General features: G+C 42.3%; 1 protein-coding gene across 1 annotated transcript in view; it reads right to left on the bottom strand.

Moving 5' to 3' along the window:
• The window catches only part of ZMAT4 (zinc finger matrin-type 4), a 392,475-nt gene that overhangs the window by 77,143 nt on the left and 295,437 nt on the right, over window positions 1-19,895 (bottom strand). The window contains exon 7 of the mRNA XM_077258309.1: window positions 11,098-11,194. Coding sequence (XP_077114424.1) covers window positions 11,098-11,194 — 97 coding nt within the window. The remainder of the gene's footprint in view (window positions 1-11,097; window positions 11,195-19,895) is intronic.

The following is a 19,895-nucleotide window of genomic DNA, read 5'->3' as shown; positions in this document are numbered from 1 at the left end:
TATCTTCTCTGTGGGTGTCTCCTGCAAGACCACGCCCAGTTGGCTAACAAAACTAGATTTTTATACAGGAAAGCGGAGGTCATATCTTGGGAGCAGAGAGGCACAGGAATAAATGAAAAATAACGCCGGATTCAGGAGAACAGCGGCATTTATACTAAGCAATTTTAAAAATATATATTTATAACAAATGGCAGGTTCTCTTCACACTCTGTCACCCCTTTAATATGACTGTTGTACAGAAAAAAAACATACCACCTGCAGCAGTCAAGGCCCGCTGGGAGTTGTCGTTTTGGAACAGTTGGAGACTTCTGTAAACCAGGAATGAAAACCAGTCCATGGAGTGTAGATACAGGTGCACTAATTAACCACTCATTTTTCATCGGGTTTCACTGTTTGGAATTAGTGGTTTATGGGGCTTTAAGTTGGATGTAATTGAGTCTCAGACTGTACATTAATATTCGTAAATGAGCATTTACCCAATTAGGCGCAAAGCAAAGAGCGGAGGAGAATGGGATCCACTAGTAGGAAGCTGGAAGGACACAGTGATTGTTTAAATTTGAATTTGCTGGCTGTGCCAAATGTTTCCCAAAAATTCGATTTACGGTAAATCAATTTGCTGGAATCTCAGTACTGGAACATTGTAATTACTCAGAAAATGGAGAAGACAGGACACCACTGACCATAAGAGCTTACAGTCTACAGGAGAGAGAGGACCCCGCTGACCATAAGAGCTTACACTCTACAGGAGAGGACCCCACTGATCGTAAGAGCTTACACTCTACAGGAGAGAGAGGACCCCACTGACCATAAGAGCTTACACTCTACAGGAGAGAGAGGACCCCACTGACCATAAGAGTTTACACTCTACAGGAGAGAGAGGACCCTGCTGACCATAAGAGCTTACACTCTACAGGAGAGAGAGGACCCCGCTGAGCATAAGAGCTTACACTCTACAGGAGAGAGAGGACCCCACTGACCATAAGAGCTTACACTCTACAGGAGAGAGGACCCCACTGACCATAAGAGCTTACACTCTACAGGAGAGAGGACCCCGCTGACCATAAGAGCTTACACTCTACAGGAGAGAGAGAGAGGACCCCACTGACCATAAGAGCTTACACTCTACAGGAAAGAGAGGACCCCACTGACCATAAGAGCTTACACTCTACAGGAGAGAGAGGACCGCACTGACCATAAGAGCTTACACTCTACAGGAGAGAGAGAGAGGACCCCACTGACCATAAGAGCTTACACTCTACAGGAGAGGACTCCGCTGACCATAAGAGCTTACACTCTACAGGAGAGAGGACCCCACTGACCATAAGAGCTTACACTCTACAGGAGAGAGAGGACCCTGCTGACCATAAGAGCTTACACTCTACAGGAGAGAGGACCCCACTGACCATAAGAGCTTACACTCTACAGGAGAGAGATGACCCTGCTGACCATAAGAGCTTACACTCTACAGGAGAGAGAGGACCCCACTGACCATAAGAGCTTACACGCTACAGGAGAGAGATGACACTGCTGACCATAAGAACTTACACTCTACAGGAGAGAGAGGACCCCACTGACCATAAGAGCTGACACTCTACAGGAGAGAGATGACCCTGCTGACCATAAGAGCTTACACTCTACAGAAGAGAGAGGACCCCACTGACCATAAGAGCTTACACTCTACAGGAGAGAGATGACCCTGCTGACCATAAGAACTTACACTCTACAGGAGAGAGAGGACCCCACTGACCATAAGAGCTGACACTCTACAGGAGAGAGATGACCCTGCTGACCATAAGAGCTTACACTCTACAGGAGAGAGAGGACCCCACTGACCATAAGAGCTTACACTCTACAGGAGAGAGAGGACCCCACTGACCATAAGAGCTTACACTCTACAGGAGAGAGAGGACTCCGCTGACCATAAGAGCTTACACTCTACAGGAGAGAGAGGACTCCGCTGACCATAAGAGCTTACACCCTACAGGAGAGAGAGATTTACCCAGTGACTCTAGAGATGTAATACGATGGTCATATATAGTCATTGGATGAAGGTTTTATTTAGACACAGTACAGTATTTAGATTACAGTACAGTATTATGAAGGAAATATCCTGCAATGCTACAATAAGCCTGTAAGGGAGAATTTTCTGAGTCCTGTATATTATGGCAATGGTATACTATCTATTTATGGCAGAATTATCTTAGCACCATATAGCATAATTCTGTAGGTGGTATTTACAGTAATATATGGATGTTTGTGGAATTTGAACTTTAATCTTATACTTTCCTTACAGACTTCTTATGATAGTTAAGCATTGTAGTCCTTGGACTGAATGAAGCTGAGCTGCAATACCACCCGCAACCTGTGGACAGGTGTGGCGCTGTTTATGAAACAAAGCATCCTTGCTTTTCTGGATGTTGCACAGGCAGTACTTTCATAGTGGCTCTTGAGCAATTGAAGGTGGTCTTGCTCCATTAAGGGGCTGCTCCCAGCTGGGACATTGCATGTGGCACATTAACATGCTATCTGTGATTGATATCGGAACAGAGTTTGTTATGTACGGTACTCTGAATATTTCGGAACTCTCATAGAAATTAATGGAGGCCATGACTCCAATCCTGAAAATGCTAAAGGGATTTATACCCCAACGTGTCAGTAATCCATATGTGTCAGATCGGACAATCTATGAGGGTTATGAATTACTGTCATAGGTTACATCAATTTATGGGACTTTTACATATTTGTCACATTGTGGCACAACTCGACAGACACCTTACATACACTTCAGAGGATGAAGTCGGCCACGGCCGGTGAACACCTCGCTGTATAAATATTTGTCCTTGCTCTTCCAGGATTATCTGCAGCTTGCACAAGACAGATCTGAGATGACACAACATGAGGTTCCCCGTGTTCCTCTCTTAAATAATCTCTTGCCGGCATCCATCACAAAGGCACCCGCCCCTGGTTATGCCCCCGATATTGACAAAGCTATCAATCATTGCAATTTAAATATCACGTTCCTGGCAGTGTTTTACTCCAGACCCAGGAGGTAAAGCACCTGCCAGGAGACGAGTCATAGCCAACATGACAAATGGCGCCCTCCTAGCCGAATATATTATCTATGCAAACATGCACCATGCAATGCCGCACAGGAAGGTCCTACGCGAATATCAGTGCCCAGGGGAGAGGGGGAAGAGGGCATTTCTTCAAAAATATATACAATTGCAGTATTAGAATGCACCTAGTGGTCCCACTAAGGGTGCCATGCCCCCTTATTGTATTCTGACTGCATACCGGGGGCACAATAGAAGCCGGCACAAAAAGGTTGTCCGTTGGCCGGCTGTAATTTATTGGGTTTTAGTGTGACCTTCAACTCCTCACTCCAAGGTCCACTTCACCTCTGGGCACCTCACACACGATCCCGGTACTGGCTGGCATCAGGCATGACCCTACTGTATGTCTAATGGCAACCAAAATAGACAAGTACCTTGCGAGAGTTAATGTAATGAAGGGGTCTTAGGGGCTTCACTTGGATATGCCACCGGTGTCTGATCAGTGGTATTCATCAAACTTTTCTGACCCCCATCAATTACTAGAATGAAGCATCATACAACTTTTTTCCACAAATTTGACTTTCTTCGAGAAAACCAGATGGTCAACTATTGACCATAAAGACCTAATCATGAAGCACTTGAAGAAAGCAGAGCTGATAGAGTGGCACTTTGATCACTAGTATGGTGTCATCAAAATGTCACCAATGCTTGTCCTGAAATGACCCCTTAAGAGGTTCTCTAATCCCAAACCACTGGTCCACGTCTTTCACCGGATGAGAATTTTTCATACATACACAAGAGGCACTTCCCATTTTCTCCTAGATGGTGACTTGGCCATTGGTACTTTGACGGACTTTCTCCACTCACCGTCTAGTGAGCAGGGTGACCATATTGCTGGCTTCTTGTTTTGGCCACTCAACCAGGCATTTTTTAAACTGTGCTACAAATGTTGACCTGGCTTTTGTCAGGGAATTCTCTCTGTGCCACTGATATAAAAAATATGCAATAAAATACAGCCAGATGCATCCTGGTGTCATGTCGCGGGGTCATTTAAACCTGTATCAGGTGTTGGGATGATGGTTGAGTATTTGAGTATTTAAGTAGATGGCATTCCCGATGGATCTCCACTACTACCCCGCTTCTCAGCTCTGCTACATGTGTCACTACTGATAGTCTGCTGCTCAGCTCTGCTACATCCAAGTCTCACTACTCCTAGTCCACTTCTCAGCTCTGCTACATCCAACTCTCACTACCCCTAGTCCACTTCTCAGCTCTGCTACATCCAACTCTCACTACCCCTAGTCCACTTCTCAGCTCTGCTACATCCAACTCTCACTACCCCTAGTCCACTTCTCAGCTCTGCTACATCCAAGTCTCACTACTCCTAGTCCACTTCTCAGCTCTGCTACATCCAAGTCTCACTACTCCTAGTCCACTTCTCAGCTCTGCTACAACCATGGGTCACTATTTCAGTATCACTTTTCAGCTCTACTATAACCAAGTTCCCACTACTCTAGCTTTGCTGCTCAGCTCTGCTATATCCCAGTCTCCATTGTGCTGCTCAGATCTGCTACAGTGCCTTGTGAAAGTATTCGGCTCCCTGGAACTTTTCAACCTTTTCCCACATATCATGCTTCAAACATAAAGATACCAAATGTAAATTTTTGGTGAAGAATCAACAACAAGTGGAACACAATTGTGAAGTTGAATGAAATTTATTGGTTATTTAAAATTTTTGTGGAAATTCAAAAGCTGAAAAGCGGGACGTGCAATATTATTCAGCCCCTTTACTTTCAGTGCAGCAAACTTGCTCCAAAAGTTCATTGTGGATCTCTGAATGATCCAATGTTGTCCTAAATGCCTAATGATGATAAATATAATCCACCTGTCTGTAATCAAGTCTCCGTATAAATGCACCTGCTCTGTGATGGTCTCAGGGTTCTGTTTGAAGCACAGAGAGCATCATGAAGACCAAGGAACACAACAGGCAGGTCCGTGATACTGTTGTGGAGAAGTTTAAAGACGGATTTGGATACAAAATGATTTCCAAAACTTTAAACATCCCAAGGAGCACTGTGCAAGCGATCATATTGAAATGGAAGGAGTATCATACCACTGCAAATCTACCAAGACCCGGCCGTCCCTCTAAACCAGTGTTTCTCAGCTCCAGTCCTCAAGACCCCACAACAGGTCACGTTTTCAGGATTTCCTTAAGGTACCTTCACACGCTGCAGCGATAGCGACAACGATGCCGATCGCTGCAGCGTCGCTGTTTGATCGCTGGGGAGCTGTCACACAGACCGCTCTCCAGCGACCAACGATGCCGAGGTCCCCGGGTAACCAGGGTAAACATCGGGTTGCTAAGCGCAGGGCCGCGCTTAGTAACCCGATGTTTACCCTGGTTACCAGCGTAAAAGTAAAAAAATCAAACAGTACATACTCACCTGCGCGTCCCCCAGCGTCTGCTTCCTGACACTGACTGAGCTCCGGCCCTAACAGCACAGCGGTGACGTCACCGCTGTGCTTTCACTTTCACTTTAGGGCCGGGCTCAGTCAGTGTCAGGAAGCAGACGCTGGGGGACGCGCAGGTGAGCATGTACTGTTTGTTTTTTTTACTTTTACGCTGGTAACCAGGGTAAACATCGGGTTACTAAGCGCGGCCCTGCGCTTAGTAACCCGATGTTTACCCTGGTTACCAGTGTAAAACATCGCTGGTATCGTTGCTTTTGCGTTCAAACACAACGATACACGGCGATCGGACGACCAAATAAAGTTCTGGACTTTATTCAGCGACCAGCGACATCACAGCAGGATCCTGATCGCTGCTGCGTGTCAAACGAAACGATATCGCTAGCGAGGACGCTGCAACGTCACGGATCGCTAGCGATATCGTTACAAAGTCGTTTCGTGTGAAGGTACCTTTAGTATTGCACAGGTGATAATTTCATCCCCTGCTCAAGCATTAATTCCATCGCCTATGCAATACTAAGGAAATCCTGAAAACATGACCTGTTGTGGGGTCTTGAGTACTGGAGTTGAGAAACACTGCTGTAAACTTTCATCTCAAACAAGGAGAAGACTGATCAGAGATGCAGCCAAGAGGCCCATGATCACTCTGGATGAACTGCAGAGATCTACAGCTGAGGTGGGACAGGCTGTCCATAGGACAACAATCAGTCGTACACTGCACAAATCTGGCCTTTATGGAAGAGTGGCAAGAAGAAAGCCATTTCTCAACGATATACATAAAAAGTGTTGTTTAAAGTTTGCAACAAGACACCTGGGAGACACAACAAACGTGTGGAAGAAGGTGCTCTGGTCAGATGAAACCAAAATCGAACTTTTTGGCAACAATGCCAAACAATATGTTTCGCGTAAAGGCAACACAGCTGATCACTCTGAACACACCATCCCCACTGTCAAACATGGTGGTGGCAGCATCATGGTTTGGGCCTGCTTTTCTTCAGCAGGGACAGGGAATATGGTTAAAATTGATGGTAAGATGGATGGAGCCAAATACAGGACCATTCTTGAAGAAAACCTGTTGGAGTCTGCAAAAGACCTGAGACTGGGACGGAGATTTGTCTTCCAACAAGACAATGATCCCAAACATAAAACAAAATCTACAATGGAATGGTTCACAAATAAACGTATCCAGGTGTTAGAATGGCTAAGTCACAGTCCAGACCTCAATCCAATCGAGAATCTGTGGAAAGAGCTGAAAACTGCTGTTCACAAACGATCTCCATCAAACCTCACTGAGATTGAGCTGTTTGCCAAGGAAGAATGGGCAAGAATTTCAGTCTCTCGATGTACAAAACTGATAGAGACATACCCCAAGCGACTTGCAGCTGTAATCGCAGCAAAAGGTGAGCAACAAAGTATTAAGTTAAAGGGGCCGAATAATATTGCACGACCCCCATTTTTCAGTTTTTGAATTTCCACAAAAATGTTAAATACCCAATAAATTTAGTTCAACTTCACAATTGTGCTCCACTTGTTGTTGATTCTTCACCAAAGATTTACATTTGGTATCTTTATGTGTGAAGCTTGATATGTGGGAAAAGGTTGAATAGTTCCAGGTGGCCGAATACTTTCGCAAGGCACTGTATATCCCAGTCTCCACTACTTCAGTTTCATTTCTTGGTTCTAGCACGGCACTCTAGCTTCACTTCACCAGCTCAGCTACACCTCCAGTAACACTGCATTGCAGACTCATCCGTGCCACTGTACCAGCATCACCTTTCCGTGCTGCTTAAGACCTTCTCATCTGGACCAGAGGCTTCATGGATCCATCTCACCAAGTGAAATCTAACATAATGATGGAAGCCCAATGGAGGTCATTATAAGTCAGACACTATTGCAATTGGTTGTTCAAAGTATTGTATTGTAAATGCCTTTCGATGGGAACAAAGTCTAAGAATGTGCTCGGTCTCCTAGATCTCTTTTAGGGTTCCAGTGTTTTTGATGGCAAGAATATCGCAACAGATACAGGTATTCTGGGTGTCAAAAATGCCCTTGAAAAAATATTGGATCCATTGCTGTATTATGTCTGCCCAGTCACACTGATTGTCTAGTAACGTCTGCTTAAAGGGAGACATTTCTGGATAATTTCTTCATCTCTGACCTACTGACACTTTTTGACTACCGTAATAGGAGAGGAGATTGAAGGGAATGTTCAGAGAAGAGGGCTGCAGCGACATTATAATTTATGGTGGTGGGTTAGACCATGAATCCTGTGAATATATTGGCCTAGATTTGCAGAAGTGTTAACTTTACTGTGAAATGAAAATGAAGAAGTGCGAGGAAGGGCGCAGCGATTCACCGGAGAGACACTTTCCTTTGTGTAAAATCTGGGACATTGCGTTTTTAATGCTGAAACCAACTGTGCAGAGGCCTATTAACACCGGAAAGTCAATGTGTGCAGCAAGGGTGTCATATATAGGGAGACTGGGAACATAATTACTATATATCCGTTTTCTCTATACATATTTGTCTTAAAGGGGTTGTAAATACGCTTTAAAATTTGACATTGGGCGTAAAGAAACAGAACTGCATGAAGGGCAGAGTGTTATTGAGGTGACCAAGCAACAACAACAAAAATGATAGTGTACTACACAGACTAATATATTAAACCCTGTCCCTAGGGAATTGCCATAGACAGCTGAGTATCTGACAAAATGCCCCAAATATTTGTATAAACTCATAACTGTCGACGCATTTTGCGTCCAAATTCTAAGAATTTGCCACAAAATCGGGACTGTTGTCAAGTTTGTAGTGGGTCCTATTAACTATGAATAGGGACCGTGCATGGACAATGGGTAATTACTTCTACAACTGTCCCCCCGGTGTACACTAGGGTTTATTTACGCCGTGCAGTAGAGTGCACCTACACAACTCCTTTAAGAGCGTGTTTATAAACCAATGCAGTTGCTTCAATGTATCTAAAATATCAGGTGAAGAAACTTTGAAAACAATTAATATGTCTCCATGGTAACAGACTACAAACAAACATTCCGTAGTCTGATCCAGGAGTCTTGTTATTTCACCTTTTCTCCTAGGTTACTAGCAAAAGAGAGCAGAGGGAGACAAGGAGTAAAAAATGGCTGAATTAAACTAGAAACGATTTGATTACCACCGGCTACCATGAAGACAAAACGGTAGATTCTTAATTAAGACTTTTTACATATTTATTTAGAGCAGTACATGAAATACAGTGCAAAAGTTTACATAGCCTTAGAGGGAATCTGTCAGAGGATTAACCCTCCTAAGTCTTCTATATTAGCACATAGATCAGGAGAGCAGACTGTCAGTAATTACATGTCTCACACTGATAACGATCCCTTTCATTTAAAAAATCACTGGAGGCAGATTCTCAGGAAGATCTAAGTCCGACCCACAGCTTATTTACATATTAGGAAAAATGTGGATTTCTCTGGAATAAGACATCGGATCACAAGGCCTCCAGTGAAAAGTTAAGTCCTATCAAATCCTATAGACTAGCAGGGATCCCATCAGTCAGATCCCCACTGATCAGACTTCTTTCTTACTGATAAGTCATCATTGTATTAATAACATCTACGGTAAGGAATCTTAGGATGATCTCTCACATCCACGAATATCGTGCACCTGTTCAGGTGTAATTTCCAGAGTTTTCTGCTTGTTTTTGAGAAAGTAGATTAGTATTTAGGATGACATCAAGTTATAAGAAATCCCATTATTGTTTTTTTAATCATTAAATAAAACTCTATACAGTGAGCAATGTCAGGCTTTGTGATAAACGCTTTATATGTGGAGTTTTTCTAACACTTTGCTGGGTTTTGTAGATGTTTATGGTTCACTTTAATTTTATGCTTAGGCTGAGGGATATCGCTCATTACGATGGGAGAAATGATAATCAATTAACCAGGTCATTACAAAATATGGATTTTTTTTTTCTTACATTTTTACACACTATAAGCAAATTGTGAATAGTCAACAAAGGCATCATGTCCTGATAGCTAGTAATGAGGATGTACTTCTGTTTAGGGCCAAAATCTCAGAGGTAAAATTCACAACTGGGCACATAAACCTATACAGAGGCATTTGTATAATACTTTACCTTACCAAATAAATTACCATTGAAAATAGGTGATGTCACAGCTCACCTCCTCCTCCTGTACAATGACTGATAACACCTCTATATACAGTAAATAACACAGGATCCACCATTCACAATAGCCGATATCACAGCTCACCTCCTCCTCCTGTACAATGACTGATAACACCTCTATATACAGTATATAACACAGGATCCACCATTCACAGTAGGTGATGTCACAGCTCACCTCCTCCTCCTGTACAATGACTGATAACACCTCTATATACAGTATATGACACAGGATCCACCATTCACAGTAGGTGATGTCACAGCTCACCTCCTCCTCCTGTACAATGACTGATAACACCTCTATATACAGTATATGACACAGGATCCACCATTCACAATAGGTGATATCACAGCTCACCTCCTCCTCCTGTACAATGACTGATAACACCTCTATATACAGTAGATAACACATGATCTACCATTCACAGTAGGTGATGTCACAGCTCACCTCCTCCTCCTGTACAATGACTGATAACACCTCTATATACAGTAGATAACACAGGATCCACCATTCACAATAGGTGATGTCACAGCTCACCTCCTCCTCCTGTACAATGACTGATAACACCTCTATATACAGTAGATAACACAGGATCCACCATTCACAGTAGGTGATGTCACAGCTCACCTCCTCCTCCTGTACAATGACTGATAACACCTCTATATACAGTAGATAACACTGGATCCACCATTCACAATAGGTGATGTCACAGCTCACCTCCTCCTCCTGTGCAATGACTGATAACACCTCTATATACAGTAGATAACACAGGATCCACCATTCACAATAGGTGATGTCACAGCTCACCTCCTCCGCCTGTGCAATGACTGATAACACCTCTATATACAGTAGATAACACAGGATCCACCATTCACAATAGATGATGTCACAGCTCACCTCCTCCTGTACAATGACTGATAACACCTCTATATACAGTAAATAACACAGGATCCACCATTCACAATAGGTGATGTCACAGCTCACCTCCTCCTGTTCAATCACTGATAATACCTCTATATACAGTAGATAACACAGGATCCACCATTCACAATAGGTGATATCACAGCTCACCTCCTCCTCCTGTACCATGACTGATAACATCTCTATATACAGTTGATAACACAGGATCCACCATTCACAATATGTGATGTCAGAGCTCACCTCCTTCCCCTTCCTTCACAATGACCATTGCCCAGATTACAGAATTTCCAGTTTATATTTCTGTACAAACAGTGGATGTAGAATTGTAGTTCTAATGATGACTCATGCAGGGAAACGAGCCCTCCTGTTTCTACCTAGAGCTTAGAAGGAATCAGCCAGTCCTTTTTCTTGAATCTCCCCTGAAGATTATTAGCTGGATATGACAGAATACACAGTACGGGGCTGTTACTTACTTGTTCTGGTGCCGCGCACCCTTCAGGTGTGCGTGATACTGCTCCACTGAATTTAGCACCATGTTGCAGGTGTTACAGGAGTAGCTGCTCCGTAATGCTGGAAAAACACAAAACAAATGGAAAGATTGAGAACAGAGACCCTGAAACGTGAAGGTGTAAACTGACGTAAACCTAAACCTAGGAGATGGGTCGTCTACTGTCGTATTATTTTACATGGTTTCCAACAGCCACAATAATTAGAAACAATCCCAAGTCCGAAAAGGGACCAAAAGTCAAAGTTCTCTGGTTTTGGGCCATAAACAAGGTATTGGTAAGAGTTTTTAAATATTACTAATAGTGATAAAGTTGGATATTATGCAATAAAAATAATGAAATTCAATATTTACGTCGTATTCTATATTTGTTCCCCATGAGATCAATACTTAACGGAAACCTGTGACCTACACACAGCCCTTTCTAATGGTGATATGTTATAGAGCAGGAGGAGCTGAGAAGATTAATATATAGGTTTGTGGGGAAAGATTCACTGTAACCTGTAATAATTCATGCAAATTTCAGCACTTTCCTGGCTTTGGAGTCCAGTGGGCGGTCCTACTCAATGTCAATCATGGAATCGTACCTCCCACAGGACTCCTGAGCATAAAATGAATGGGCCAACAAATGACTAATTAAACTAGTCAAGTTATATATCAATTTGCTCAGCTCTTCCTCCTCTGTATCATAATGTCTGCAGATCTGACGCTACGATCAATATAATCATGTTTAATATGGAAACATAGTGAATGGAATAGTACATTTTCGATTTTTTTAAGGATTCCAAAATGGGTTTTCCAATCGGATAGGTCAGCAGTGTTTGATCTTTAGTCATGGACCCTGAAGACCCCTGCGGATGATCATTGATGGCTAAGGACCCTCAGGACATCAGTGTTTACTTCTAGAAAACGCCCCTTTAAGAGCAATCTAACAATAGCATTATACATGAGATGTACATTTTTAAAAGGCTGAAACTTATCAACATTTATGCTGGGTTTTTTCCCTCCTTTTTGAGATTTGTTCCCTGTTTAACAGGAATTTGCTCTTAACATTATCATTTATATTGCATTCGCTCGTATTCGCAGGTTATAAATATGTAAATTACAAATCCCAGTGCAGACGGCGTCCGTGCATTAAATGTGCAGATAATTGTAGGACATGCCCGGGCACCTTAATCCACAATTCTCTGGAGAGTTATTATTGGACTTGTGATGTAATGTGTGCAAATAAAACAAATACAGTCAGTGCGCCATCAAAAATAAAGATCGACATAAAGAGGATGCCGTCTCTGCTGACTTTCCTGTTTCAGTAAATACCTTGTTAATTCCCCATGAAATAATCCTTCGGCATCTTTTCATAGAAGCTCGTGCTATGCTACTCCTCTGTTATTCCTCCTGGAAATGTATGAATAAATGGACAACTGGGTGTTACTATTCTGAGATGTCAGAGGCGTGTCCCTAAGCAGTCATCTTTGATTGGACAATATCAGGCAGAACAGACACGCCCCCAACTTATATCACCCAGTTATCATTATATTTCTACATGTCTATTAGGAATAGCCGAGGAGCCGCACGTAGCCGGGATAAGAAAAGATGCTCCGTATGATTATATTTTGGGGAGTTATTAAAATCGACGTCAGTGGAGCAGGAATTCTTTTTAATTAATATATTGGTTATAAATGTATTTTTTGTTTTTGGACAAAGCGTTATCTTTTACTATACAGGGTTAGCAGAGCTGAACATGACAACACAAAGACTAGCGGCTGCTGTAAGAACCTGTTTTCATTTTTGCATCCAGTCCTATGGAAAAAAAACACAGAGAAATATAGCTCTGCTGCATTAACAAACCACACCTCTGATTTACTGATAAACAGCTCTGCTGCATCAACAAACATAGCTCTGCTGCACTCATAGACACAGTTCTGTTGCATAAACACAGCTTTGCTGTCTTGTCATACAGAGCTCTGCTGCACCGAAAAACACAGCTCTGCTGCATTGACAAACACAGAACTGCTGCAATGACAAACTCAGCTCTGCTGCAATGACAAACTCAGCTCTGCTGCAATTACAAACACAGCTCTGCTGCAATGACAAACACATCTGTTCTGCATTGACAAACACAGCACTGCTGCAATGACAAACACAGCTGTTCTGCATTGACAAACACAGCTGTTCTGCATTGACAAACACAGCTGTGCTGCATTGACAAGAAGAACTTCTGCACTGATAGACACAGCTCTGCTGCACAGACAATTACAAACACAGCTGTTCTGCCTGACAAACACAGCTCTGCTGCATTGACAAGAAGATCTTCTGCACCGATAAACACAGCTCTGCTGCAATGACAAACACAGCTCTGTTGCTCTGATAAACACAGCCCTGCTGCATTGATAAAGACAGCTCTGCTGCACTGACAAACATAGCTGGGCTACAATGACAAACACAACTCTGTTGCTCTGATAAACACAGCTCTGCGGCACCAACAAAACACAAATCTACTGCGTTGACAAATGCACTGACAAACACAGCTCCGCTGCACTGACAAGCACAGTTCTGCTGCAATGACAAACACAGCTCTATAGTGAATAATGTTGCTGAAGATGATGGTTGGTGGTATATAAATGACTTGGGATCACTTCTGGAAATATGCGAACAATTCTAATAGTAGCAACATAGAAAGTGTAGGAAGTCCGTTATTAGAAAACAAGGATCTGCTTATATCCCAGGAACAGCGCCCATTTATCTACAGGATGTGGTGTTTGCAGCTTTCAGGTAAATGGGACTAAGATGTAATACCAGTCACAACCCATACGTAAGAATGGCGCTGTATTAGGGCATAGAAAACTACTTTAAATTACTGGTCTTACAAGTAACTAATAGTGAAAACCATAATTATATCACCAGCTTCTCAAGATCTTCTGCTTTTTTGACAAACTGGCAAAACAGCCAATCAGGACACTTGGGAAGCTTAGGTCCAACCCATGCAGAAGCTCAAATAACAGCCAGGGCTCGCACCAGGTGAGCTTCAGTTATATTGGCCACATTGAGCCCTCGTTATAGCCCATCCTCGGCTGTCATGACAAATTTATTACTGAAACTAGTAGTCTGTCTGAATAGGTCCCTGTACAACAATAAAAATGATACCTGTCTTGTAGTAATCAGATGAGCCAAGCTGAGGAACCAAGCTGTGATGCCACATGCAAATTAGACGGGGGCGTGTTGCCATTCTCACTTGACACACCCTCAGTGCACTTCCTGCCTAATTTGCATATAGCTTCAATCCTTGATTTCTCAGCGCTGGCACATCGGATTACTACAAGACAGGCATCATTTTTATTATTATTCTACGATCTACACATCTATACCACTAGTGATAATAGTTTAATCGACCTAACAAATTCCTTTTAATAAGCCTGGAACATTTTTACTATTTAATGAAGCCTTGATGTAACCCTTTATTATTTTTTTCCCCCAAAAAAAGTGTTACAAATCCCTAAACGAATAAATAAAAATGGGAGCCAACTTGCACCTGTGTGAGCGACCCCTTGTGGTGGTGATGGTAAGTACATGCAGAACGGCAGGGTTATTATCTGCCATTATTACAACACCCATGTCATGGCCGGCGCTGGCAGAATACAATCCTGTCTCCTCTGGATATAATAAAGGCGCACCTAATGAACGCGACAATGTCATCTACACTATAGGCAGAGACAGAAGAATAAATAAATGCCAGCCATCGGACTATGGTCCAAGATTGATTGCACGCCGCAGGTCTCCTCCCTCCATTTCTCTGAGCTGTCATCTTGTCTCCCAATAATATGTGACGTGCAGCCATCGCTCACGTTGTGCCGCTGTATAAATCACAGAACACGTCAAGGACATTACTTTTCTTGTCACTCTCTGGCTGCCTAGTGCACGGAAAGAGTTGTTGAAGCATCGGAGCGGCTGCCGATATTGAACACTAAGAGAGTCTATTGCGGGTGACAGCGGCATCATGGGGGAGGGCGACATACTGGATCCGGATTTTTGGTCTCAACAAATTGAAACATTTGCTTAAATGAAAAATTAAGCTAAAAACATATAGAGTACGTATACCGCCATACATAAACCCAGGAGATATGTAGTAGAGTTATGGGTCAAACAACAGAAAAATGTAAAAAATTGACACACAGAAATTTGTGGTCTCATTTACAGGTCCTTCTCAAAAAATTAGCATATAGTGTTAAATTTCATTATTTACCATAATGTAATGATTACAATTAAACTTTCATATACTATAGATTCATTATCCACCAACTGAAATTTGTCAGGTCTTTTATTGTTTTAATACTGATGATTTTGGCATACAACTCCTGATAACCCCAAAAAACCTGTCTCAATAAATTAGCATATTTCACCCGTCCAATCAAATAAAAGTGTTTTTTAATAGCAAACAAAAAAAACATCAAATAATAATGTTCAGTTATGCACTCAATACTTGGTCGGGAATCCTTTGGCAGAAATGACTGCTTCAATGCGGCGTGGCATGGAGGCAATCAGCCTGTGACACTGCTGAGATGTTATGGAGGCCCAGGATGCTTCAATAGCGGCCTTAAGCTCATCCAGAGTGTTGGGTCTTGCGTCTCTCAACTTTCTCTTCACAATATCCCACAGATTCTCTATGGGGTTCAGGTCAGGAGAGTTGGCAGGCCAATTGAGCACAGTAATACCATGGTCAGTAAACCATTTACCAGTGGTTTTGGCACTGTGAGCAGGTGCCAGGTCGTGCTGAAAAATGAAATCTTCATCTCCATAAAGCATTTCAGCCGATGGAAGCATGAAGTGCTCCAAAATCTCCTGATAGCTAGCTGCATTGACCCTGCCCTTGATGAAACACAGTGGACCAACACCAGCAGCTGACATGGCACCCCACACCATCACTGACTGTGGGTACTTGACACTGGACTTCAGGCATTTTGGCATTTCCTTCTCCCCAGTCTTCCTCCAGACTCTGGCACCTTGATTTCCGAATGACATGCAAAATTTGCTTTCATCAGAAAAAAGTACTTGGGACCACTTAGCAACAGTCCAGTGCTGCTTCTCTGTAGTGGCTTTACCTGGCTTTACCTGGGGAATGCGGCACCTGTAGCCCATTTCCTGCACACGCCTGTGCACGGTGGCTCTGGATGTTTCCACACCAGACTCAGTCCACTGCTTCCTCAGGTTCCCCAAGGTCTGGAATCGGTCCTTCTCCACAATCTTCCTCAGGGTCCGGTCACCTCTTCTCGTTGTACAGCGTTTTCTGCCACATTGTTTCCTTCCAACAGACTTACCATTGAGGTGCCTTGATACAGCACTCTGGGAACAGCCTATTTGTTGAGGAATTTCTTTCTGGGTCTTACCCTCTTGCTTGAGGGTGTCAATGATGGCCTTCTTGACATCTGTCAGGTCGCTAGTCTTACCCATGATGGGGGTTTTGAGTAATGAACCAGGCAGGGAGTTTTTAAAAGCCTCAGGTATCTTTTGCATGTGTTTAGAGTTAATTAGTTGATTCAGAAGATTAGGGTAATAGGTCGTTTAGAGAACCTTTTCTTGATATGCTAATTTATTGAGACAGGTTTTTTGGGTTATCAGGAGTTGTAGGCCAAAATCATCAGTATTAAAACAATAAAAGACCTGACAAATTTCAGTTGGTGGATAATGAATCTATAATATATGAAAGTTTAATTGTAATCATTACATTATGGTAAATAATGAAATTTAACACTATATGCTAATTTTTTGAGAAGGACCTGTATATACAGTTGTGTGAAAAAGTTGTTTGCCCCCTTCCTATGCATGTGTGTCACACTTAAATGTTTCAGATCAGAAAACGTTTATAAATATTAGACAAAGATAACACAAGTAATCACAGATTATAAATGAAGGTCTTTATTATTGAAGGAAAAAGAAATCCAAACCTACAGGGTCCTGTGTGAAAAAGTGATTACCCGATCTTTAAAACATAGCTGTGGTTTATCACCATCTTTGGAAAGCTGAGTTCGAATTCCCTGTCTACACCCACGACTGATTGCTGCCACGCCTGTTCTCAATCAAGAAATAACTTAAATAGAACCTGCCTGAAAAAGTGAAGTAGACCAAAAGATCCTCAAAACCTAGACATCAGGCCGCGATCCAAAGAAATTCTGGAACAATTTACAAAAAGTTAAAGGGGTTGTCCTTTTTTAGTGGTAATTTTGTTTTTTCTTAATTAATCTTTGGACAAAAAATAATTATTTTTGTAATTGTGTTTAATTAAAAATGTTGCACCATTTATCTTCTATAACATTTGTGATGCACTGTTTATTGCTACCTGCAGAATGGGTTAACGGAGAATCCGTCAGTGAGCTCATTCTGAAAGTCCAATGGAAGAACTTCTCACTCTTTTATCTGTCTTTTTATGAGCTTCTCTCAGACCATATCGAAGTTGAATGTTCAGAGAAATATAAGACCCTGTAAGTCTTAACGACGCAAATGTTCTTATTTTAACCAAATTTCAATAATTATTTTTAGCCCCAAAATACAGGCATTTAACTAAATTAAAAAAAACAATATCACAGTAAATATCACTCCGTCATCACACCCTAAATAAATACAAACCAAAAACCAACCCCCCATACATATACAGGTCACACATCAGACTCTGAAATAAGTATAGACCCAAGGCCAGACCCTCTAAAGAAACGGAGCCCCTCTCAACACTGACCTCGACCATATCCCTCCAGTACAGACCCCTTACCATCTCAGATTAGACCACACTTTATACAGATTCCAGACCAATCTCATCAACCATACAGACCCCAGAACGTTATATACACAGACCTCAGTGCAGGCTCCCCCATTTTAATAGACCTCAAACTAGAACCCTGTTTATACAAACCCCAGACCAGACCCCACTCTTTATACAGATCCCATACCATACTCCGTATTTATACAGACTAGAGGCCTCATTTATACAGACCCCTGACCAGATTTCCCAGTGTAGTACTGATAGCACTGAACAGGGTAGCTGTGAATCCAGCTCTGGCTTCCTCAGAGTGAATGATGAGTTTGAGATGCATGGTTAGGAAAAGAATAAAGCAGATTTCTCTGATAAGATTTATCATAAAGTTTCTTATCTTCGCTTATACGTCTGATTTATATAAAGGCGGTTTGAATAACAATGACCATTTAATCGTATTTATCCCAGAAACATGATTATCCAATGTTAAATTTGCCTCTGTAATTTGACATGTAATGAAGCCTGTGCCTTATATTAAGAGAAAGGCATATAGTAAAGAGACATTTTGGGTGGCTCGGTTGCCTGTTCTTACATATTTCTCAGACTCCCCGCCGTCATGTCTTATGTCTGTATTATGTGAGGGTATAATAACATGAAAAACATTGTATTTTCTTCCTCTGAATGCATCAGCTCGGAGCAGGAACGATCCTAATGAAGGTGGAGAGTGAGGAGATGGCAGCGGATCTGTCAGTGCAGTTGTAATTCAATTAACAAGCACCAAACGACATGCTCTGGTTAATAAACGTATTCAATATTCCCTAAAGCCCGGGATTGTTTGGAGCCGTTTGACCACACTAATGTAGATGAGAAATCTGAACGCCATCAGCTATTCCCACATGCGAGATGGGGGTTTATGGCGCAGTGTCAGTGAGCGCCTTATAATATGTGTTCCGCCGCGTCTCCGTATAACACAATTATTTCGGTCTTATTATCATGTATTCAAGGCATCAGCGCGGTCTTTCATTAACCCCTTACTGACACATCACTAGGTGCATGAACAGAATGACGATTTGCACAAAAAGCCAAAAGGACCAATTTTAAAGGAGTTTTCCAGTTCTGGAATAACCTCTACTTTATTTAAAAGGAAAAAAACGAAAATATGCTGCACTCCACCCCTCACCGAGTGCTACGCTATGTCTCCACCGCTGATCCTGGTGTCTTGTTATTCATCACGCTGACAGCGCTGCAGCTAATCAGTGAGCTTAGTGGCTCTGGGCAGCTCGTGCTGTCAACTAGGGTAGAACCGCTGAACTCCCTGATTGGTTGCAGCATTGTTAGCGTAATGTCAGCACTGCAGACAATCACTAACACGGATAGAACACATATGAAAAAAATCACACATTTGAAAGGGGCCTTAGTCTCAATGATTGCAAAAAATCCCGCTCACGGCCATATAATCTTTGTGGACAAACATTGGTAGTAGTATCAGTAGTGACTTATAGTGTGGTGCCTCTACTTACCAACTGTAGAATTGATAGCATGGGTATACTAATCCCACCCATGAGTGACCTTGACCCGCATGAACACCCCTTACCTTACCCTTACATTGGTAGTAGTATCAATAGTACTTATATACTTATAGTGGTGTCTCTACTTACTAACTTTAGAACTGATAGCATGGTTATACTAATCCCACCCATGAGTGACCTTGACCTGCCCATGAATGTCCCATACCTACCCACGAACACCTTTGAACCACCCAGGTGCTCCAACTATTGGTGGACAAACATTGGTAGTAGTATTAGTAGAACTTATAGTGGTGCCTCTACTTACCAACATTAGGATTGATAGCATGGGTATTCTAATCCCACCCATGAGTGACCTTGACCCGCCCATGAACACCCCTTACCCACCCATGAACACCTTTGACCCGCCCAGAAGCTCCAACTATAATTGGACAAACATTCGTAGTAGTATAAATAGTTACTTATAGTGGTGCCTCTACTTACCAACATTAGAATTGATAA

This window comes from Ranitomeya variabilis, chromosome 4 (genome assembly GCF_051348905.1).
Source record: "Ranitomeya variabilis isolate aRanVar5 chromosome 4, aRanVar5.hap1, whole genome shotgun sequence".
NCBI lineage: Eukaryota > Metazoa > Chordata > Amphibia > Anura > Dendrobatidae > Ranitomeya > Ranitomeya variabilis.
Note: the sequence above shows the minus strand (reverse complement) of the source record. Positions and strands in the feature narration are given on the sequence as shown.